We start from the raw sequence: 25,308 nt of genomic DNA, 5'->3' as shown, positions 1-25,308 counted from the left end.
GCGTTGATAGCATTAACATGGGGAAGTATATTGTTTTCCAGCCGCAAATTTCGAAGCATTGATGTTGCTGTTTTCTTTTTCAATTGCTCGGCACTGTATTAAGATATTAAATCTTTCAAATTTATTCAAAACCTTTTTGTCACACGAGACTCAGTCCTCTTCTATTAAAATGATCTTTCTGCTTTTGTTTATTTGCACTTGTTAAGCTGGTTAAAAAAATAAAATACACTTTTTTTATCGTGAATCTTTATTAGTATCAAGCATGCATTGTGACAGATTGACAGATGGAAAAATACAGTATCTTCTAGTTTTGCGATTTCCGCTAGACAAAAGACTCGGAAAAGCTGGAAAATATATTTTTAATGAGTAAACTTAAAAATAACATTCATTAAGACACATTATTATCAATAAATGGTAAATTAAGTGCAGAAAATATAATATAAAAATGTTTTTTTAAGAAAATCATATCACTACTGGGCTTGCGATAAATAATTAGTGACCGTTTGGAGATTGCTCTCTATTTATGCGGAAGAAATAAGTTCGCTGGGCTACTTAATATCTCACTGATTCTACGAAAAGGGGGATTAACAATAATGTTTGTAAATAATTATCTATAAATTTACAAACCTATGAAGTGATCGACGATCTGAATTTTTTTTTTTTAAGGAAGTATTTTTTTCGCAAACAGTTATTTTTGGGTTTCTGAGCATTTACAATTTCTTAAAACAAACTTTCGCTCTAGACAAACATTTATAATAAATTGGAAAGACTATATTACTGTCTCGTTTACTCAATGTAAAGTACACTGCTTGACAATTGCTAAGAAACAGTTGCATTTTTCTGAAAAATTAATAACAGACGCTGATTGATGAAATAAACTGACTACATATTTAGTACAGGCAATATTGCATTTATTATTATGCAAAACAGTTTAGATATCGACAAATCGAAAAATAATAAAATTAAAAATAAACAAGATGTTCACTGGATGATTTCCAAGCAGCTATGAAAATTTTTTTGCCAAAAGGAAACAGAAATGAGCACTTTCGTAAAATGCGTGATTACTTCGGACATTTATGCACATGTTACACCTGTTATTTATGTTGTCTCTAACCTTTCGAAGAGTCCTTGGGAAATATTGTCTCAATCCTCTATCAAGGCGGTATTTAGTTCTTCCATGGTTTGGAAAAGGTGTATTCTGCATGAACACGTCTGCCAAGTTAAACCTAAGCATACTCTATCGAATGTACGCCCGAGGAGTATGCAGGCTATAGCATACGGTCAATATTTTTACTTTCTAGTGTGTCCGATACCATTTGGCCGTGCATTGTCGTCCATCAACAAAAAGTCTGAACCTGTCACACCCCAAAAGAGACAAACATGATACCTCGCTTTAAGATATGAAGCTGTGTTTAAACATTAAGTATGATGCCCCTACGCATACTGGCACGTGTGAGTCCTACCATTCACGTTCGTGAACCAATTGTTGGGCACAACGTGTTCTCCTATTTCTCCACACGAACTGGTAGCCGAAATCACTTGTCATAGTAAATCGGGATTCGTCGGAGAACATCATTCTGGATCTTCACAGGTTATCAACCAATACGTTTCTTGCAATAACATAATCTTCTCTCGACGATGGCGTATTTTCATCTACTACTGTGGTACCGGTAGGGGTCGGAAGGTCAGCAGCTATCTGCCTAGGCGTTACATTTCGGTTCCTTTTCGCTACTAGGGATGCATACAGTTACTCTGAAGTGTAAAGTTCCTGCAACTACCACCAGCATGCTATCGCAGAGCACCTTCAGTGGTCTTTTCTAATCAAAAGATGATACTTTTTTTTTACATTTCCGATACTAAGGCCTCAGTGGTGACATTTAGACCTGCTTCCAGCCGTCTAAATGCTTGTCCACGATTGTAAAAACTCAAATGATATCTCTCTAGCATTCTGCACTTAATTATTGCAACACCACACTGAATTCCACAGAAATAACTTCAACAACTTATGGTGATATTTTGGTTAAATACCTAACATTATATGAATTTCCGAATGAATGAAGATCTAGTGTACACTGCCTTTTATATACAGGTAACGGCTCTACCACGCCCTCTACACTTAATTTCGCCGTTATGAGTCAGCTGAGCTGTCTAGAAATCGACTTTGCATTAATCAGTTATTTCTTTCAAATATCAAGCTGTGTATGTTGACTTCAACAAAAAAAAACTTTCAATTTAATGATATTTTTTGTATTTCTCTAAATACTAGAGGGGAATTCAACTGAAAGAGTATCTCTGCGTATTAAAGTAAACATTTCTTCATTTCGAATTCTATTCATAACAGATTACAATACAGTATATACAGAAAACTTTAAAATGTGACCCAAACAAAAGAAGCCACGATCAATAAAAAAACAGAAAAAAAAAATGGAAAAAGAGTAGGTCAAATATATTAATAAATAATTAGAATCATCAACATTTTATTCATTGATTTTTTTTTAATTTGCGAATTCGTATTGCGTGAAATAGCTTATTAAGTTTATAAATTGAGTTTAGTTTGAAAGTATACGCTATGAGATTCTTTCGTTGTTTTCGGAAACAATATCATGGAGATTAATTATTTCAACAAGTAAAAGAAATTACTCACCTACATCTTAATCTACAATAGATTTTCCACTTGTCCAACTAAATATTATGAAAAAAAACAGTAAATAATTAAAAGAACACAATCTTTTAAGAGAGTTTTTAATTCATAATAAATCATAGTGAATTCACAATGCCATTATGAATGATACAATATTCGGATTCAATAAAAAAACATATAAATATTAACTAAATTATAATTTCACTAGAATATTTAAAACTTGATAAACGGTAAATATTTATAGCATAAAACTACGTATTTAAAGCTAGAATTTTGACAAATTCGGCAAATGAACTTGAGCAAAAAAAAGGAACTGTTAGAAACACTTTTGATCTAGTGACTGGATCTTCATGTCCTATGAATCAATTTTTTTAAAGAGGCTGCATCAAATATGTTAATTAGTGCAGACAACATATTAAATTTCGAAATCGGACACTAAAACGTGCATCCTCTGAATAAATATACCTTTTTTCTGATGAATTCGGGTTTCTAACCCCCAAAATATAGAGAATAGCCGCAATCTGGAAAACATGATACCAATATGGTTTGTTCATTAGAATGATCAAAAGTTTGGACCCTTTAATGTAAATTTCACTGTTTACTGTTTGGGCATTTCGTCACATGGACGAGAACTCCTTAAGCGACTCAAATATTTTTTTAGTAGAATTATAAAGTCGTTTATTCAAAAATAATTTAACGCAAAAATAAATAATTTATAAAATAAAGTAATAATAAATTTAATAATTTAATATTTCTTTGTTATTTTTTCAATAGTAATTGAACAAATTTTAAATTGTAAGGCGTACAAATTTTTACATTATTATAAGTTATGTAATCTTAAAAGTAAAATACAAATTTTAAACATAATAGGTGGAATAGCTCCTGAAAAATCGAATTTTAAATATACGAATGTAGATCAAAAGTTATTTAGAGTGTTCCTTTTCTTTTTTTTCTTTTTTTTCCCGTTTCTTCAAGTTAAATTTAATTTTTCTTCTGTAAATATCTTAAAATTTCTCGCCTTTGCAATGCTGAGTTTATATTTTTCTATCATTATAGCGTTTGTTTAAAACGTCCTACGATAACTATATTTCAAGAATAAATTTATTTCTAAAATTATAATTTCTCATAAACAGTTCAGAAAAAAGGTCTTTACCCTAAGGCTCACAACATTTTGCGTACTCCGATTTTAAAAATGTTCAATTAAATATCAAACGTTAAATTGCAGTAAAAACGAAAGGATTTTTACTTACCAACTGTTTAAAAATTGGAATAAAACACATGAAACAAATTAATATTGAAAAAAATTGCTTGCATTCATTTGTTTTCAATTAATTATCTTAAATTATTTATTAATTACCTGAAATTACTATGTATTCAATTAATTATTAATTACCTGAAGTAAGGTTACAAAAAATCAATTTATCATAAGCTATAGAGATTGAAAATCTAAGAAAAGTACTTTTATCACATATTACTTTTGAAAAATAACATGAAAGTTTCTTGTCTTCTTACCTCATTAAAAAAAGTAATAAAAATATGTTCCTGGAATACTTAAAATTATAAACAATGTTCCCTGCACATTTCAGGAGAAAACATATGTTTAATTATACGCCAGCATAATATTTAAATGCGATCAAACACGCGTTTTAAATTTGACTTTTCACATGTCTCAATTAGATTTTAAATTTTGAATTTTGCTTTAAAACTAACTAAAAAAAAATGTTTCTGAAATCAGCAGAATAAAATCCATCAATAAGATCCAAATCATATCAATAAGAACAACAAGCTCCATTAATAATTATTTTTCTTATCTTTGTTGTCTTTGTTTACGTTGTATGTGATCCGCCGTTTCGAAAATCCGAAATCTGTTTACAGATTATAAAATTCCAAAACTAATGCTAAACTTATTTCTTTCTTAAATTGAGCAGTTAGTATAATAATTTATTATACATCTAGTATCTTGATTCTTTTTCTTTATTTAAAGTTAATTATATTTTTATTATTGGCTTCCATTTTTAAAAATAATAACTGCAGAACAGTCGCCATTTTTAAAGTAAAGGAAAAGTTTATGAATTATATATTTGATGCTAATGTAACTATTTGTTACAATGCACTGAGAAGAATTTCGATGGTGAAAAATCAGTATTGACGGGAAAAATCAGACAACGTTTGAACAGAGATAATTAAATAGAAATGTTCCGAAATCGTGAATTTTTCGATAAAATTCCCGTGAATTAAACTATTTGATTATTTAATAAAACAATCCCTAAATTTTCTGTTTCTGATAATAGTCAATGTAACCAAGGATTGGGTTTAAAAAATTTTTAAATCGTTGTCAGCTTAAGGAATACATAATCCATTCCCGATATGTCCTGCTACTTTCCCAATACATATATCCGCAAAATATTTAAATAATCTCTATTGTTACTTATACGTCGCAACTCTCTTAGCTACGTTCAGATGAAGGAGCTACAATTTGATGGAAGTGGGTAAATATTTTAACCTAACTTATTATTTTAAAATTGATTTTTATTGAATAAATTATATGGAATAACAATATTGAATGATGATAATAAAAAGTGTTATAATTATTTTCATTCATAAATGACTGTAAGTATCTACTGAGCCAATCTTGGCTAACTTTATGGCACCATGTCTACTTTTACCATGTTTGTAACTTGATTCTACCTCCCTTGCGACCATTACCGTTACTGGCTATGAATATTCCTCGTGTTCCTCTCTAAGGAAGAATCGTAATTCAAAATATTTGTTTAACCCGAAAAATTTATCCAGTTTCAAAGGACTGTTTATTTACAGATGTACGACGTACTAAGAATACTGACGCAGGAGAGGTCCAGCTTTCATAATAATGGTTAATAATCATTGTGTTCAAGTGTTCAATAGCATGCCTAAATCCATGTCCATTACAGCACCAACGATACTTCCTCTCAATATTGCTGCCATCTGAAATATTCAAACAAGAACAAAACGTATGCTCCTCGATTTATGCATTTTTAAGGACACTATCTATTTGCCCCAGTAGATTGAACGAAAATTTATGGAAACACACTGCAGAACTAGTTTATCAGTAGGAAGGATATTAACAGTTTAAAGGTACACAGACTGAACATTTGTAGAGGAAACCACACACACAAATTTGGTGGTCATATTTATCTTTTAATTACCCATCATATACTTGTAAATTAACATTGATTACAAACTGAATTAACCCCTTTGGAAAACCCTGTTCAGTGTGGACAGTATCTATCCAAAAGTATCCGGGCACACATTAATAAGAAATCGAAGAATTGAGGCACATGTTAATATGAATATAGGATAATATTCCTATTTGCAGCGATTACAGGCTTCACGCGCCTAGGGAGACTTTTTCTCTGTTTTCAATATGTGGTCATACTCATTGGCTTACAGACATCCATCACAAATGATCCTAAAAAGAAATCCGTTTCATGGGACTTAGATCGGATGTCCGAAGTCCAGTTCTTGAACATCCATTTAGTCAGTCGATGACTTCGAAACAAATTTCGATTTGGAAAAGGAGCAATTATCTTTCTTGAAGAAAAACTCCCTCTCCCTAAATTCTTGTCTTCGAAAAAGAGGAGCAGCATTATTTAGCATGTCTTCATACATCTAGGATTCCATGTTTCCAACTTCAAGAGCCAATGAAACCAGGTCTACCGATGACAAACAACCCAGCACTATGCTGCTTTGGTAAGTGTACGAATACTTATGATCAGATAGGGTATCAACATAACATGACACTGAGAAGTGAATACACTATTAAGAGCATAAAAAGAAAACTCACGTGGTCCTACAACCGGAACTAAAAGGAAAGAATATTATACAATCAATATAAATATAAGTGTACCAAATTCTATAAATTTTATTCAAAGTAAATAAGCAATACTATAAATGATCGTCTCCATTTCGTAAACAAGTAAATAAATAAATCTTAGAATTGGTAGGAGTAAAGCCAGCAGAGCCAAGTGAAGTAGAGGTAGTTTTTTTCTGTACAAACCACAATGGTCACAACAATTATATACATTGGTAGTTGGATCAACAACCATGTGAATACTTATATGAATAAATTATAACAAATAAATTATAATACAAAGTATTTATTTTACAAAATTATTTTAGATAACTAGTATTTTAAGTAAATTAGATAGAGTCAACTTTAATAACTAATTGATGTTATTGGATGATTGGGGATAGTTGTTTTTTTTTTATTTCATAGACATGTATGTTATAGATCAGGGGTTTCCAACTTACATGAGGCCGGGGTCCACAGTTAAAAACACAAATCAAATGGCGGGCCGCAACTTTATCAAAATTTTATGTAGGACTCTTTTATGTTTGAAGGAACATTAAATATTACTGTCAGATTTTTACCAAGTTGTACAAATCAAAAGTATTGATTTACGAATTAAAATAAGAAGTAGATTTTTAAAAATACTTAATTGTTAATAATAATATTTTCAAAAATATTAAACAAATAAAAATTTGGGCAACAATAACTTTAATGTGCACCTATGTATTAAACAATTACTGTGCAACAGATATCCAATTGCTAAGATACAAAACTTTAAAAAGGTTGGTATTGAAACTTACATAGTACCACACAAAATGTTCAATGAGAAAATTAAGGTTTGTCTGCTGCAACCACCAGAAAATAGATATTTACATTTAAAATTTACAAATGTGTGTGCAAATATTTTCGTCCAAAATGAATGGTTTCAAAAAGTTAAATCGGAGAATTTCTTCGAGAGAATTTATGATACACACACGCTGAATTATATTCACAAAATCCAAAAAAAAAATGAAATAAAAAAGAGCAACATGCACGATTATTTTGAATTTGAATAAATATTTTCGCGGATGCAAAACCAGAGAAATAAATTTTTTGCACCGTTGGTATGTTAAATTTCACAGAAACGAAGAAATTAGGTTTCTATTAACGAGAAAAGTATATAGATTTAAAAGATTATAAAGTATAGACCCATATAGATTTTTTACGAAAATTGTTCGCAAAAAATGACAACTAATATATTTCAGTTCGCGGTCCACAAAAAAAAAAGCTTCGCGGGGCGCCAGTTGGAAACCTTTCTTATAGATCCTTTTTTTTCACAATATGGAATGATTTTCTGAAATTAGGATCAGTGGATCTAGCAGATAAAAAACTTAAACCAAAGATTTAAATTACAACAGTGTAGGACGATGGTAGGCCGTTATTATCCATTATTTAAAAGGAATTTACCAATATTAGAAATTAATGATACGCTCGTTAAATAATCAACAGAACTATGAGAATTTTTCAAAATATGAATTGATTCTCTGAAATCAAGATCAGTGGCTTTAGCAGACATAAAACTCAAAACCTAGGTGATGACAGATCATTTATTACCCTTATTTTGAGCATGTTACTTAAAAACATGATGCATGAACACTTCTTTAATTTTGCATCAATGCATGTTACATGTTTCGACTGTAATGTATAAGATGTTTTATTAAAGTGCTGAAAAGAATGTAAGATTTTTATGAGACATTAGATAAGCTTTGTCAACGGTTTTTTAAGTTTATTTCACAGTTTGAAGCAAGATCTTTATTTTCATTTGTTTGAAATCTAATCTTTTAAAAATGCCCAATTTTGTACATTTTTATAAGTTTTAAATGGTTATGCTAATTAGTTACAAATTGTTTACCAATTGCTTATTATTAATACTATTCCTCACACAATTACCCACTGTCTATTAAAATCCGTCCACTTAAGAGAAATTGGCTTTTTAAGGCATAGGATTTTATAAGCTAGATTGTATACACTTAGGGGTTTTAATTTTACAATACGCTAAAAGCTAAATTGACTGCTACATTTAGTTTTCATTTTTACTAAATCTCTCTACATTTGCAATTTAATTAAATGTGAGCTATATTTTTTAATTTGCAGAAGAGTTTTTGAAAGTATGATAACTTAATGGTTAAGAAAGGTATCAGCATATTTGATTGATTAGCAAAATTAAAAATTCAACATTGTTTGAAAATTTATAAAAATTTTTGTAACTTTCAACAGTTCCTTTTCCTTTCTGTAAAGCTCATTTTAAAATACGAAGAGTTTTTCTGACATCTATTGAAGATTTATTAAGTAATGATCATTATGCTTTAAGTAAAGAGGACACCATACCGTGGAAGAAACCTTTTTATCGCAAATTCTGGTTCACCTTCATAACTAATTTAATTTAATAAATATATAAAAAAGTGCATTCAGGCAAACCTAGAGCAGGCCATAAACTTTCATTTGCTAAAAAAACTCAAAATATCAAAATGCAAACAAATTAATGGAAGTGATCTTCCCCGGTGCATCATAACTCTGAGTAATATTCTCGTAATTTCTTTCATTTTGGCAATTTGAAAATTCTTTTTCAATGTTTGAGGCCTCGTGGCTTATTCTAAGATTGGACAAACTCATTTCTTTCATACGGTAAACTTTAAAGTATTTTTGGCAGTGCAACAGAATTAGCGATGAAAAGTATCTCCCGTGGTATAGCGTCCGCTTAACAACAGTTGTTCGTCCTCGGTTCTCTCGATGTCTAAAAACGTAGTTTGTGGACAAATATTATAAACAGTTCAAAGAAACATTTAGTGTTGAATCATATCTAAGCCAGATAACAAAAAATTTAGCATTGAAGATACATCACAAATCACTACGAATGATGTGGGCTCGAAACCATACTTCAAATGGATTGAGATGGCAATTAGTGATATTAGAAATGTTGTAGACTCGAAACCATACTTCAAATGGACTGAGATGGCAATTAGTGATACTAGGAATGTTGTAGACTCGAAACCACACTTCAAATGGATTGAGATGGTAATATGTGATACTAGGAATGTTGTAGACTCGAAACCATGCTTCAAATGTATTGAGATGGCAATAGGTGATACTAGGAATGTTGTAGGCTTGAAACCATACTTCAAATGGATTGAGATGGCAATAGGTGATACTAGGAATGTTGTAGGCTGGAAACCATACTTCAAATGGATTGAGATGGCAATAGGTGATACTAGGAATGCTGTAGGCTTGAAACCATACTTCAAATGCATTAGGATAGTAATAGGTGATACTAGGAATGCTGTAGGCTGGAAACCATACTTCAAATGGATTGAGATGGGAATAGGTGATACTAGGAATGCTGTAGGCTGGAAACCATACATCAAATGGATTGAGATGGCAATAGGTGATACTAGAAACGTTGTAGGCTGGAAACCATACTTCAAAAGGATTGAGATGGCAATCAGTGATACAAGGAATGTTGTAGGCTTGAAACCATAATTCAAATGGATTGAGATGGTAATAGGGGATACTAGGAATGTTGTAGACTCGAAATCATACTTCAAATGGATTGAGATGGTAATAAGTGATACTAGGAATGTTGTAGACTTGAAACCACACTTCAAATGCATTAGGATAGTAATAGGTGATACTAGGAATGATGTAGGCTCGAAACCGTACTTCAAATGGATTGAGATGGCAATATTTAGCAATGAAAAAGGTGGAATTTACTGTGCCTGAATAACTGAGAATCGTATAAGAAAGATTTGTAATAGCTCCCGTTTTAAGGCGTCTTCTTAATGTCAGATATGTCCTTTTCAGACCTTATTGATTGAGAGATGATCTTTGGCATTGTTTGATCTCATGATTTTTTTTTTAAAATTCATAAGCAATTTTCATTTGGATTCCTTTACACTTCCTGTTTTATAATTTTTTTGTCTCACACTCTTTAATTTCACTATTATATTCATATAAGATATCATTCAAACATTTCTGTTAAGCTTCATGAAAAATTCCCCACTTTGAGTATTAAAAACTACAAAAATATTATGTTCGTCAACATTTTGTTCTTGTTTATGTATGACAGCAATTTATGTCAACAACAGTAACATACAAGATTTATAAATAATCGTAATTACTCACGTGTTGACAAATCGAGATCATCCACTAAAAATGAAAGTAACAAATAGTGGTTAAATTATAAGTACAGACCCAATGTCTTCAAATTTTAAAAACAATTTGCATTACAAATTTTTGTAACGATAACAATGCCTTGTGAAGATATTGTTTTAGCATTAAAAGCAAGTTTTAATAAAAATACAAATTTTTAGCCATAATCTTATTCAAATTTCTTTCTATATTTATAATTTGACATAATTAGTCCACTAAAATATCCCTTATTCTGGAATTACCTCTTTTACGAACTTCAAATATTTTCTAAAATAAATGTATCGACAAATATGCGTTGCGCAATTTAGAGGTGGACTATTTGGACCGATGTGATGACGTCGGAAATACAACAGCAATATCATCGCAACCATTTAGCGTTATAAAACAAAATAAGAAAATGAACCATAGAATGTAAGCGATCAATTTCCTTCAGTTCACACGAGTGCATTTAAAATGGATGTAAAGTCGTATTAAAAATGAAAGTGTCCCAAACATGACGTGCAGAAGTAGGATTTAAAATTTAAAGTGATGATTTGTTGTTTAAAGTGCTACATTGCATATACGTAATCATAATTGCATTTTTTTAATTACATTTAATCATTTCATCAAGAATAGCAATGCATTCAAGTGATAACATGATATTTGCTTGTTCTAGGTCTTAGCAGGTTTGATATTGATGTTCAATCGCTTACCCTTAACGATTACTTTTTCACTGTTTGCTTACAAACGATCATGTAAAGATGTGCTCTGTACACTGTCTTTACTTGTTTCTTAGATATTTTTTCAAAACCGTCGGTGAACAGCCAACCCAATTTTTTGCGTTCGTGACTACAAATGTTCAACTCCCCAGCCTTGTAATTTTGAACCCAACTCAGAAGACAAGGGAACTCTTGGATCAAGTATTGGGAGAAATTTGTCTTCGTGGGGGAATTTTTGAGTGAACAAACCCGCATCTGCGTTACATGGAGATAAAAACCATGAAAACCTCCCATGGGTAAGGGAACTCTAGCCCATAATCCGTTTACCAATAAGAATATTTTGCGTCAACACTGTGTTCGGTACAAGCCGGGTGTGAAATTCAAATCGACCAGCCAGCGCTGGAATTCGAACCCGGTTCATCTAATTGGAGGGGGAATGCCCCACCCCCTTAGCCACCACGGCTCTTCTTAGATATTTGCAATCTACAGAAACTAAATATCGTTTTTACTGTCGGCGACACTGCGAGTTTGAATCGATAATTTTAATAGATAATTTTGAATCTCGGTTCACTTACAGCTAATTTGCAAAGCATTTTTTCCTCTTTACATCGGGATGTGTTTTCTTAGAATACTTAATCAATCGAAATATTTCCAAAATCATAATTTCTAGCAAACATTCCAGCAAAAGAACTTATTTAAAAATTTAACTTAACTTATTTTAAATTAACTTATTTAAAAATTTTATGTCCTCCAATTACAAAAATTTACGATAAAATATTTAACTTAAAGTTGTAGTAAGAGTTATACAAATATTAATTACACAAGTATTTTTACTTACGGACTGTTACAGAAAAAGGAATAAATATATATATTAAAATAAAAAATATATTTCTGAATAAACAATTTTAAGACCCTTGAAAAAGATTACAAAAAAATTATAATCATTATGCACAGAATTTTTAAATCATAATGTTATACAGATTTGGAATACCAAAATAGTTTAAAGTTCAGGTTACGGCATAATTTAAATAACTTTCTGAAATTACTTTTGAAAAATAAAAATAAAAATTATTAATTCTTTTAAAGTATTTTATTAATGCTTCGTGTTTTTTTATATTTTATTTCAGAAAAAATCGAGACAGTAATATACGTTGTAACTGCTGACATTCCCACAAACAAAAACAACATTTTCTGAACAGTTCAGGCAAACATACATCTAAAAGCATACCCTGCGTAATATTTAACTCCGATACGACATGCATTTCGATTTTGAATTCCACACATCTCAATTTGAATTGTAAGTTTAAAATTTAACAGGTAAATTAAATCAATAAGTAAATCTCAGATTGACAAAATGAATACAGTCAATGATACGCAAGCTATATTATATAAGACATGTAAACTCAATTAAATAACTTTATTTCTGCACCCTTGTATTTGATCCGCAGTTTCGATATTTAAAGATTCGAAATCTGGTTCCTAATTATCACACTCTTTCTAAATGTATTTCTTTTTTCATATAAATGGTTAGAATGATAATTGATACATAGCGCGTCTAGGACATTCTTAACTCTGATTAAATATAGTATTTTTAAAGTGAAATTAAAAAAAACTTTCAACCACCATTTTCAATGTTACGACAAAAAAAAAATTAAAATTTATTAGATGCCACACGAATTCAATAATTTTTTTAACAGTAGTTTAGGAAAATATGGAGGTTAATTAGAAATTTTGTTACTAGGAAGATGATTGGACGAAATAATCTCCAATTTTCCAGTTTATTGGCACTATGGCCAAACTTTGAATTTAGAATCTTTCAAAATTGATCTGGTGCAAAAAAAGGCATTTCCCAAAAATTAAAAAAAGGAAAATCTGCCTATTCCCAGTCGTTAGCTGCCTCCAATGTTTGCCGTTTCCTAAATTAAAATTAATTCTTCAAACTACGTTTATATTAAAGAACTCTACAATAAATTTACTGAGAGGCAATTATTTTTACATAACTCCCTTTTCTTTAAGAATAACATAAGATATTTAACTACTATAAGATACTTGCCTGAATTTTCAGGCTTTCTGGCGTCTATGCACTATACCAATTTTGTGTTCACTTAGAACATTAAGTAGACATTAAGTAGAACATTAGAACATGAAACGTTAGAACATTAAGTAGAACGCAGTGGGGAGTGTTCACTAGCGTGACAAACTAGGAACATTTTCCGTGTTTTTCAGTAGGGTAAGGTTGTTATTTAAAATACAGGCTTTTAATAATGATTCCAGTTCCAAAACACTTTAAATTTCCAAGTATACTACATTCTAAAAAAGGCACAAAAGCTCACCAAGCGTCTGGTACACACTACATGTGCTCAATAACTATAGTGAGCAAAATAAAAAAAAGAACAACCCAGAATAACTTTTGACCTCAAATATGCTAATTAATTAGTTCAGACGATATTTTAAGTTAAGAAATCAGACACAAAAACGTACTTTCTCTGAATAAACACATCTTTTTTGTTGTTGACGGATTTGGATTTCTAACCCCCGAAGTATAGGGGGTAGCTACAGTAGTGAAAATATGGTCCCCATAGTTCGGTCAGGAGCGCGGTTTTAAGTTTGAACACCTTAATGTTACTTCTATTTTTTGCGTGTTTCGCTATATCTCGAAAACTTTTTAAGCAAATTGAAAAAATTTTTGCTTACGACTATAAAATTTATCTATCCTGTGATTAATCCCTGCAAAATATAACTTTTAATAAACGTTTATTGTTTTTTATTGTTTTATTTCATAACAGTGGAAAAGAAACTTGAATCGCGAGGTATAATATATTTTACATAAATTCAAAGAACGTAATTTTAAATCACAAAATACAAAATTTGAAAGAAATCGGCCGAATAGTTCTTGAGAAATCGAATTTTAAGATAAGGTTTCTTTGAAATTCCATTTATCAGGAACTATTTGACCTATTTTGTTCAAATTTTGCATTTTGCCATGTAAAATTACATTCTTTAAAATGAAGTAAAAAATTCCATACCTTATAATTCAAAATTTTTTCGACCATTAGTAAATAAAATAATGAAAAATAACAAATATTTAAAAAAACAGGAATATTTTTCATAGCATCTTTCATCTTTGCATAAACGAATTTTACAGTTGTGTGCAAAAATGTTTCAATTCGCTTGAATAGTTCTTGAGATATGGCTAAATACGCAAAAAATAAAATTAACATTTTGAGGTTCAAGCCTTAGACCGCTCTCCTAACCAAACAATGGGGACCATATTTTCTAAATTGCGGCTACCCCCCCTATATTATGGGGGTCAAATGTCCGAATCCGTCGTAAAAATAGTATGTTTATTCAGAGACAGCACGTTTTTGTGTCCGATTTCATAACTTAGAATATATGCACTGATTATTTAGAATATTTTAGGTCACCCTCAAACCATTAAGAATGAGTTTAGAACGTGATGATCGAAAGTTATTCAGGGTGGCTGATTTTATTTTCGCACTGTACATCCATTATACTTTTTAATGCTGAACCAGCTCCATTCATACTTTCAACAGCAAGTTTCTAACAATGTCCATCCCAGCAAATCTGATACCTTCCTGCAGTGTGTCAAAGGTAATTTAAGAGGAACATATCTTATGCAAACGCAATCCTAAACTGAGACGGATATAGTTTATGATACCTCAGGAACGAATCATTGCTGCTAGGACGGATATTCGTAGAAACATACTATCAAACTGGTTTATTACTTGCAAGCGTACTAGAACACCAATGGTACATAAACCGAGTGTTTGTAGAACGAATCAGTACAGCTAGGACGGATATTCGTAGAAACATACTATCAGACTGGCTTATTATTTGCATGCGTACTGGAACACCAATGGTACATAAACCGAGTGATTGTAGAACGAATCATTGCAGCTAGGACGGATATTCGTAGAAACATACTATCAAACTGGTTTATTATTTGCATGCGTACTAGAACACCAATGGTACATAAACCGAGTGTTTGTAGAACGAATCATTGCAGCTAGGACGGATATTCGTAGAAACATACTATCAAGCTGGTTTATTATTTGCATGCGTACTAGAACACCAATGGTTCATAAGCCGAGTATTTGTAATATAAACCCAGAAACATCGTAAGTGCAAGCGCATCACGAATTTTTGTAAGTATTTTATTGATTCGGAGAGGGATTGAACACCCATGTCGTCAAACCACAGCTGCAGAAAACACTATGTGTGAGTAGAACAGATATCCTGCTGGAAAAAAGTATTAGGCCTTCTCTGAAATAGTGTCATAGAGTTGGGATATAAGCATTATCCAAATTGGTCACATAGATTTAAAAGTACATTGTTCCTACCACAATAAGTAATGAACCCAGGCCAAATGATAAAAAACAATGTTACATTCTTTGGAGTACGAATATTTTGACCAGATATTGTATTAACATAACAAACGCACTAAGAACTACAGAAAAATACGAATAAGTGCATAAAAAGTAAACGGATATAATAAATATTTCGGACATTCACCAAAACGACTATGTGATTGTTGACATTCACTGGTGAAAGTCGACGTTCTCTTGATTTCGTTCATTCATGGTAGCATATAAACCCAACTTAGACCCCCCCCCCCCTGAAAAGGAAATGATGTGATTTTAAAAGTATAGAAAAACTTACGTGGTCCTACAACTGGAACTAAAAGGAACGAACATTATGAAATCAAATACAAAATGTGGGTTAAATAAAAAACAGTACAATACAATCCAAACAATACAAATAATGATATCCATGTTGTTAATAACTAACTAATGAGATAAATATTCCAGTAATGTTTAAACGAGTGCAAGTACAAACATGTACAGTGGGCCGAAAAAAAACTGACCACCCTGAATAACTTTTGTTCTAATGATTGGATCTTCACGTTCTGGGACTGAATCTTAATGGTTCGAGGGGATGGCCTTAAATTTTCTAATTAAAAAGGGCAGGCAATTTTTAAAGTTACGGAATCAGACACGAAAACGTGCTTTCTTTGAATAAACAAAATATATTTTATGAAGATTTGGATTTCTGTCCCTCAAAATTAAGCGGGTAGCAGCATTCTTGGAAATATGGTCCCAATAGTGTATTTAATGATATGTTTAATAGTGGGTTTTACATTTACGATGTGCTTGAATGAATTAAAAGCCCTTTTCTCTGTTGGCTCAAAGGTTCCAATCAAAAAACGTTTTTTAAATTTAAACTCCTCATGCTGACGCCGAATGTAACATAGTGTTTCCTTAGCGAAATGCACATATAAATAAGAAGTAAAAAACAGGATACATCGATGGGGAAATTAATTTATGGTATACTATGTGGTAAACAAACAAAATAAACTTAAATATTGTCTAATAAAAGGTGTGAAGTGAGAACTAAAAATTTTGCAAGATTTTAATATTTTCGAAAATTAGTTTTCAAGCATTAGAAAAAAATTGGGTGCTTTAAAATTCATCAACAACAATCTTAAAATTTTTCAAAACATAGAAAGATTCTCAGAAATCAAAGTCGGAGTTTAAAGAGACGTGTTGAATGATTTTAGCAGAAGAAACTTCAAACCTAAAATTAGAATTCTTGCAGCGATGAAAATTCGATTATAATCTTAATTTTTAACATATTAAAGAGTTACATTTTCGATTGTAACATGTGAGACGATTCATTAAAGTGCCAAAACAAACGCTTGTCGATCATATGTGACATTTTTGACAACGGATTGGTTTCAAAAATGCCAAGTTTTAAACTATTTTATCTCAAAAATTTAAATTGGTTATGCTAATGAGTTACGAATAATTCACCAACTACTTACTATTAATATTATTTATCATATTTCCTCCTCTAACCTAATCCTAAATAATTTGAATAAGATGTAACTTTTGAGTTCTTTATATTTGTGTTACATTGTGTAATTCCTACTTAAAATTATAAAACTTAAGAAAAAAACACATTAGCAGTACTTTACAAAATTCAACATGTATTTAAAATTACTCACGATGTGATAGATCTAGAATATTAGTTAAGCCACCAACTGAAAAGAGAAACATAATAGTTAAATTATTAATAGAACAGAACTCTACAAATTTAGAAATTAATTTAGTTAAGGAATTCGTTTGGCCACAAAAATGTTCTATGAAGATATTGCTATAGCCTTAAAATTAAGTTTAATAAAACTTCAAAATATTAAAAAGGATTGTTTAGTTTGACTAATAAACTTATTTCCAGGATCCATTCTTCATCAAGTAAAATAAGTTTTTTTCCAAGGATTACCACATTTATAAATTGGGTAACATTAATAATGCAAATTTGTTAACTGAAATTGATTTATCGATATATGAGAGTTTCTCTGTTAAAAAGGTAACAAGAGTGATGGCATCTGAGATATAGTAACAATAGTAACTCCCCCTTTCGGGGGTGGCGTGAACTAATATGCAGTGGTGTGAACTGCGGGTAACGAATGAACCATATCGCATGAGAGAATTTAAAGAGAATGTAAAGTCGTGCTAAAAATGATGCGTTCAGGATAAAACAACTCAATAGTACAATTTTAGAGGCAGAAAATGATTTCATTCTCCTACTTAGGCAAGGTGCTGCAGACATGTCATAAATCGTAGTTCTTTTGTAATTTTAGTGACATCTAGCTGTAGATACTTTAGCTAGAGAACTCTTAAACTAACAATAAATCAAAATTTTAATTTTCAAATTTCAGTGATAATTTGCTTTTATAACCATACCCAGAGTATGATGCCAAAAATTTTAAAAAAAAATCTAAAATTTTAAATTATAGGATAATTTTCAGTTTTTTTTTTTTTTTTTTTTTTTGGTGAATTAATTCACATAATAATTTAAAGATTGAAAATTATTTCAAAAACTATGAATTATAGTTATAAAAGTTTACTTACGTACTGTTAAAATGAAATAACATACAAAATAAAAACATGGTACAATTTTATGTGCAATTAATTAATAAAATGAATAAAAAATTCTGTGTTAAAATTAAACTCTGTTTTTTATGATGACAATTTTTGTTTCATAATATTAATATTTGTCCTAATATTATTATTTGGTATTAGTAAAAGTTTAAGAGCAGGTAAAAATATTTTTTTTAAATTGTTTAAAACATTTTGGTTTTAGTTACAATAATAGCAAATTTAAAGTTTTATTTATTAAATCGTAGCATAATAAAATGTGAATAAAATTAAAAATCCTTCTGATATAAAATTTTAAATATTTATTTTTAAATACTTATTTCTAAATTTTTATTGACAACGAAATATTTCATCTATTACCTCTAAAATGTGCGTTATATCAGTTAAATTTGCCCATCATAAATTGGTGCAAAAAATTATACAACATATTATTCAAATATTTTTCAAGTTAAATAAGAAGAAATTAAGGAAAGAAATACATTGAGTGATAGTTGGATAGAGTCTTATTATTGCGTTCAAGAACTTATATATTACTTTAGTAAGTCTAAAATTTAACTACCATGTTACGTTAGCATTGATCTCATCACACACTTTAGAAATTATCAATTTAAGGCACAAAAAATTGATTTCGTTTAAAATTAATTAGTTGTGAAAAATAAACAATTTGTTTTAATTAGGAAAAAATTACTCACGATCTTTAAGATCTAGCAGACTTCCTAACTGTAGATCTAAAAGAAAAAAAACGTAGTATAATATTTCTGTTTTAACAAACTATCTGATAAAATTGGAGAAACCGACATAAATGCAGTACATTTCCGCATGAAAAAAGAAGACGTTTACAGAAAACGTATGTTCAAGATTTTACCTTCTTCCAAAAAATATTCCTATCATTTTAAAAAAAAAAACAGAAAGGATAGAAATTTGAAAGTGAAAAATCAATGAAATACGGTGGATGTAGGAGAATTTAACGTTTCTAACAAGCTAAGATATTTGCAGAGTTTGTTAAACCACATGTCATCTAGCGATATCGTAATGAAATATAACGTCTTTGCAAATGACCACATTTACACTCTTAGTAAATGGAATAGGTGTATCAAGGTTCCGCATTTCCACACTCTCTACACTTTCCTTCTTTTCTAGTTGCACAGAAAACCATGTTTCATTTGCTGAAAACATGGTAAATATTTTCAGCAAATCTTGCATTTGAAGACTGTGCAACTAGCATCAGAGAAATAGCGTAGTTTTGAATTAGTTCACATAGTTGAAAATTGGTGCGTACTGTAATAGCATGTTACATTCAACGATAAATGCAAAAATGAAATTTCAATTTAAAGCTAATCTCTTTATTGACAATATCTCTTGGATGGTATTTGTTGTTTTAAAAATGTCGGAGCTCCCTCTACGTATGGTTGGTTTGTTATTTAGGGCAAATCCAGTCTCTTGCTTTGATGGATGGTACCATGAAGTCCAAAGTAGTAAAAACGTTAGGACTCCCTCTACGCAACTTCCGTACTATCACTGTTTTTATAAAGCATTTTTATGGCAAACGCAGGCTGTTGCCCGTTTAACTGACCCATGGTTACTAAAATGCAAAGTATTTACTTGATCCAGTTATAATACGGTCAAAGTTATCCAGTCAAAGTTAACTCAATAGCCTGTGAACGTGCGGTTTACATTTGCTTGGCTTTTACACGCTATAATCTATAGTTTACGCAGGTATTCCATACAAGCAATTTATTTTCTAAATTTGATGATTATTACGAGATTGCTATTCTTTACAAGATTACGATTAAGATTATTACTATTGCTATTTTAAAAAATGATTGACTCTAAAAAATAAAGGGTGAGCCAAAACAAAAGGGTTTTCTGAATAACTTTAGTTTTAATTATTAGATTTTTTCAAACAAGAAATGAATCTCAATGACCTTAACACGTAAGCTAATTACCGCTAACTGCTAATTAAGCTAAGTATTCAGACAAAAAACGTATCTATGTTTTTTTCTGACGAACTAGCTTTTTCGGCCATTAAAATAGGGAGGTAGTAAAAATCTAGAAATTGTACTCCCAATAGCTTAGAGTGGTCAAAAGTTTAGTTAAATTTATATCAAAATGATCGAAAGTTTAGGTATCTAAATATTAAGATTATTTCACTACATCTTGAACTTTTTAAACGAGTCAAAAAGTTTTGCACACAATTATACAAGTCATTTGTGCAAGGATAATACTCTGTAAAATGTAATTTTTTAATACATCTTTTAAAAACAGTTTACAACAACAGTTAAGCAAAATAAATGTAAATTAGAAAATACAAAATTTGAACGATATCGGTGGATTAGTTCTTGGGAAATGAAAATTTATTTAGACAGATATCGGTCGAATGGTTATCATGAAATGAAATTTTAAAAATATAACTTTTTTATGAAATTTATAGTGGGAAATTATTTTATATATCTTCGGTCATTTTATATTTTCTCATTTAAAAGTAAGCAGTTTAAAATTATGAATAAATTTGCATGCCTCATAAGACAAAAAAGTTTTTGACTGCTATTAAGTAAAATAATAAATAATAAATAATCTTTGAAAATTATTTTTTACATGGCATAAACTTTTAATAAACGAGTTCGAGTTAAGTAATTGCGAACGAAGCGAGATAAATAATTGCGTACGACAAAATTTTTGATTCGCTTGAATCCCCGAAAAAAATATTAACATTAAAAGGGCTTAACATCAATCTGCATTAGGTAGCCCAAACTTTTAACGACTCCTCTATCGAAATCATTGGGACAACATTTTCCAGATTGCGGCTACCTCCGTTATTTTGATGGTCATAAATCAAAATCCATGGATTCAAAGAGAAAGTCGTTTGTGTGTCTGATTCAGTAACTTAATTAATTGCTGGCACAAATTAATTAGTATATTTGAAAGTAACCTTTTGATCCCGTAAGATTGAACTTTATTACGTAAAAATCAGTTTAATAAAACAAAGGAGGAGGATATCTTTTTGTTTTATTTTCGATACAATAAACAAAGCATATTTGAAAGTAACCCTTTGAGCCTGTAAGATTGAATATTAACATTAAAAGGGTTTAACATCAATCTGCATCAGGTAGCCCAAACTTTTAACGACTCTTCTATCGAAATCATTGGGACCCCATTTTCCAGATTGCGGCTACCTCCGTTATTTTGATGGTCATAAATCTAAATCCATGGATTCATAGAGAAAGTCGTTTGTGTGTCTGATTCAGTAACTTAATTAATTACTAGCACAAATTAATTAGCATATTTGAAAGTAACCCTTTGATCCCGTAAGATTGAAATTTATAACGTGAAAATCAGTTTAATAAAACAAAGGAGGAGGATATCTTTTTGTTTTATCCTCGATACAATAAACAAAGCAAATAAATCCCTATAATTACTTACTTTTAAGAAGGTTGAGCAAATTCGATAAATCAAGAACTGCACAAAAAAAATGTATGTTATTGTAAAGTAAAGATGGCAATAATAACAAATTTAATACTGGACATTTATTAATTGAAAAAATCATAAGAATTATGCTTGAAAAAACAAATTATTTTAAAATACATTGTATAAAATAAGTTATCATAAATACGCCATATCATATCATCTAACTATATATAAAAATCCAATTATGATGTTGCAGTTTTCCTTTGGAGTCGATGCATTTTTATTGGCCGGAAAATCACATGGTAGGACCCAGTTTTCCAATATTAATTTTCATATTGGTTTGGTTGTCAGAGATCCTTTGTTATATGGGTGATTCTCACGAAACATGACAATTCACTTGCTCCAAGATCTAATACTATAATACTAGAAGAACTTTTTTTAAAAATAATTAATATAATAAATAACATTGCTGTTAGCATTTTAAAATGACTTTGCACTAGCATTGACTGTTTTGTATACTTAAAAAATTTAATTGAATATCAAAATGTCATTTTTCAGGCATGTCCCAAACAATATTTCCAATAATAACTAGCTTCAAAACTTCCCATACATTTTTCAAAATCTAATTTTTCTTATCTTATCCTATGTAAGCATTTCTAGAATATACGCAGAGGGTATTGTTTACTAAAATAATTTGTTTAAAATAATTTTTTCTGTCAATAATTTGTTTGTCCCATAAGAATCTGTCATTTTCCTGGCTACTTTTATTTAGTGATTTATAACCAAAATAGATAGTGTCAGGAATCAATATCTTGTGTTAATAGATTGATTAGATACCCTCCTATCTAAACATGTCTTGTTGCATGAATAAAGAACCTTTTTTCTGGCTCAAAATCTATTTCAAAAATTTTTTCAATGTGAGTAGGTTTTTATGTTGTCATTTTCCTGGCTTCTTGAAATTATTAATAACAAAAACTGCATAGATTTATCTGAGTTATTTTGAGAAATACTGCTGTTTTCTGCAGAATATAAACGTGTTCGGCCAAAATATTAAATTAAAGTAAAGTTATATGCTATAAAATGGCGAATTTGTCATTATCCTGGCTGTCATTTTCCTGGCTTATGAATGCCGGGACATTGAGGTGTTACCAGAAATTCTTTTTAACTGCTAACTGTGAAGAGGCAAAGCAAATATTAACCTAATACCAAGTTTATGTATTATTGTAATATGCTTGGGTGTAATCAAAGTTATTTATTTATTTAATGATTGATTGTTATACACCATTTTATTCTGTACATATCAGCAACAAAAAGTTTTTTGTTTCTTTCGACAGGGGATAAAAAGAATTAATTTAAGCAATTTATGGTCCATCTAACATGAAGGCTTAAGTTGAGTTACTTGCTATTAACTTAAAATGACTGTTTTTTAAACTTCTAACGTAATATGTCATTTTCCTAGCAATTAAGATTTGGTGAATTTCTATTTTATTTTTTTTTCTCGAGCAAATGCCAATAAACTACACTGCTGTCTATAAGATATTAATAAGTGTAGCTAAAGAAGCATACAAAAAAAATTTTAGATTATTTTGAAGACTTTAAATTTGAAAAAATTGTTTGGTCCGAATTGTCATGTTTCGTGAGAAACATGACAATTGCATATATGGGCATATATGCAACTATGGCATGGGTTCTATGGCAAACTATGCACGGGCATATATGCAACTATGGTTGCATATATGGGCATATATGCAACGTTTTTATTAACAAAAACAAACTAAAATGTCATTTTCTTAAAAAAAAATTTGCTTGGATAGTAAAACCGATTGCAGATTTGAACGGAAGTGTCTAAGATCTGTAAAAAATCTTATGCAGCAGAAAAAAATTTGTACCCCACTGTTTTTTAATCTATCTACTAAGTTGTAAGGGTTGTATTTAAAAAAAATTTATGACTTATAAGAACAAGGAATTGTTTTATTGATTTCAATATGAGCTTATATTACTTACGAACTGCGGTGTGTTGTACAGAGTGTTGGTATAAAAACCTGGTGGGCCAAAGTTAATTGCGGATTAACTCCTGAAAGGACAGCATTATTGAAATTTAAATGTTTTGCTATTAAAAAATTATTCGAAATTAGGGAAAGAAGAGGTAGTTAGAGGGGATTAGGTTTGGTTAATATGGATAATGATGAGAATTGTTCTAATTCCAATTCCTGCTGTTTTATCATAGTCATTTCTGTTGTGTGCGGTCTAGCGTTATCCACTAATTAAATAGAAATCGATCTGCTGGCCAATTTCAGCTATTGTTTGTTTAAGCTGATTTCTTTTGCAATTTTTCTTCTCACGTCGTCTTCTTGGTTTCAATGTAAATCTTTGATTATGTTCTGAGATGAACATCTAAACTGTGACCTTTAGCTTATTATGGACCTTTGATTCGATGTGATCGCGTGGCTAATTGCTAAGGTCAAAGTCAACTTTTTAAAATTTAACGCACCAATTTTAATACTGTATGCTGCCTAGTGACAAATTTATTATTGCTGTTTCACCAGGTCTGAGGTGCTGAAATTAAACACAAGGACTCATACTTCATAATAGTGCGAATTTCTGGCAATTCCATTTTTAACAAAATTAATTTTCAAAGATAATTTCTAGAGAAAGGAAAGAAAAGAGAAGAGATAATTACTATTACTGCCACTACTTCTACTACTATTTCAAAATTAAGAATGCTGCCATGCCTCTGAATATGAAATTGCTTAGCAGTTTAAATGTTTTATAATTTACTAAAATTTACTGGTAAAGTTTGACTAACAAATTGCAAATTAACTCCAGCCGTCAACATTAATTTCACATTCGCATAAATTCTCCTCTCCCTAAAATAATAAATATTTAATATTACTTACCCTTAAGTATCTTATTTAAATCAAGAACACCTCCTGTCAAATCTCCAACTAAATGCGAAATATAAAGGAAATTTAATTAAAAATAATTCGGAAATTCTGAAATATATATATATAGAACTTTATTACGTAAAAATCAGTTTAATAAAACAAAGGAGGAGGATATCTTTTTGTTTTATTTTCGATACAATAAACAAAGCATATTTGAAAGTAACCCTTTGAGCCTGTAAGATTGAATATTAACATTAAAAGGGCTTAACATCAATCTGCATTAGGTAGCCCAAACTTTTAACGACTCCTCTATCGAAATCATTGGGACAACATTTTCCAGATTGCGGCTACCTCCGTTATTTTGATGGTCATAAATCAAAATCCATGGATTCAAAGAGAAAGTCGTTTGTGTGTCTGATTCAGTAACTTAATTAATTGCTGGCACAAATTAATTAGTATATTTGAAAGTAACCCTTTGATCCCGTAAGATTGAACTTTATTACGTAAAAATCAGTTTAATAAAACAAAGGAGGAGGATATCTTTTTGTTTTATTTTCGATACAATAAACAAAGCATATTTGAAAGTAACCCTTTGAGCCTGTAAGATTGAATATTAACATTAAAAGGGTTTAACATCAATCTGCATCAGGTAGCCCAAACTTTTAACGACTCTTCTGTCGAAATCATTGGGACCCCATTTTCCAGA

The 25,308-nt window shown here is 30.3% G+C and overlaps 1 protein-coding gene and 1 long non-coding RNA gene across 3 annotated transcripts in view; both read right to left on the bottom strand.

The window, feature by feature from the left end:
- Window positions 1–219: 219 nt before the first annotated feature.
- LOC139425980 (uncharacterized) lies at window positions 220–18,288 on the bottom strand. Of its 2 annotated transcripts, XR_011637190.1 has the most exons (6): window positions 17,379–18,288; window positions 16,034–16,051; window positions 10,629–12,194; window positions 6,465–6,482; window positions 2,645–3,894; window positions 220–344 (listed from the first exon to the last, which is right to left on the bottom strand). It is a non-coding gene; the product is annotated as an uncharacterized lncRNA (long non-coding RNA). The 2 variants fall into 2 exon arrangements; XR_011637189.1 differs by having other exon boundaries at window positions 2,645–6,482.
- A 684-nt stretch (window positions 18,289–18,972) lies between these two features.
- LOC107436640 (uncharacterized PE-PGRS family protein PE_PGRS46) overlaps window positions 18,973–25,308 on the bottom strand; it is a gene marked incomplete in the record, with an annotated part of 97,979 nt that continues 91,643 nt past the window's right edge. Inside the window, 3 exon segments of the mRNA XM_071183039.1 lie at window positions 18,973–19,040; window positions 21,733–21,768; window positions 24,615–24,662. Of these exon segments, the coding sequence (XP_071039140.1) occupies window positions 18,997–19,040; window positions 21,733–21,768; window positions 24,615–24,662 (128 nt within the window).

The sequence above is a fragment of the Parasteatoda tepidariorum genome, chromosome 7 (assembly GCF_043381705.1).
Source record: "Parasteatoda tepidariorum isolate YZ-2023 chromosome 7, CAS_Ptep_4.0, whole genome shotgun sequence".
In the NCBI taxonomy this organism is placed as follows: domain Eukaryota; kingdom Metazoa; phylum Arthropoda; class Arachnida; order Araneae; family Theridiidae; genus Parasteatoda; species Parasteatoda tepidariorum.
The sequence above is the reverse complement of the archived record's forward strand: the minus strand, read 5'-3'. Positions and strand labels throughout refer to the sequence as shown.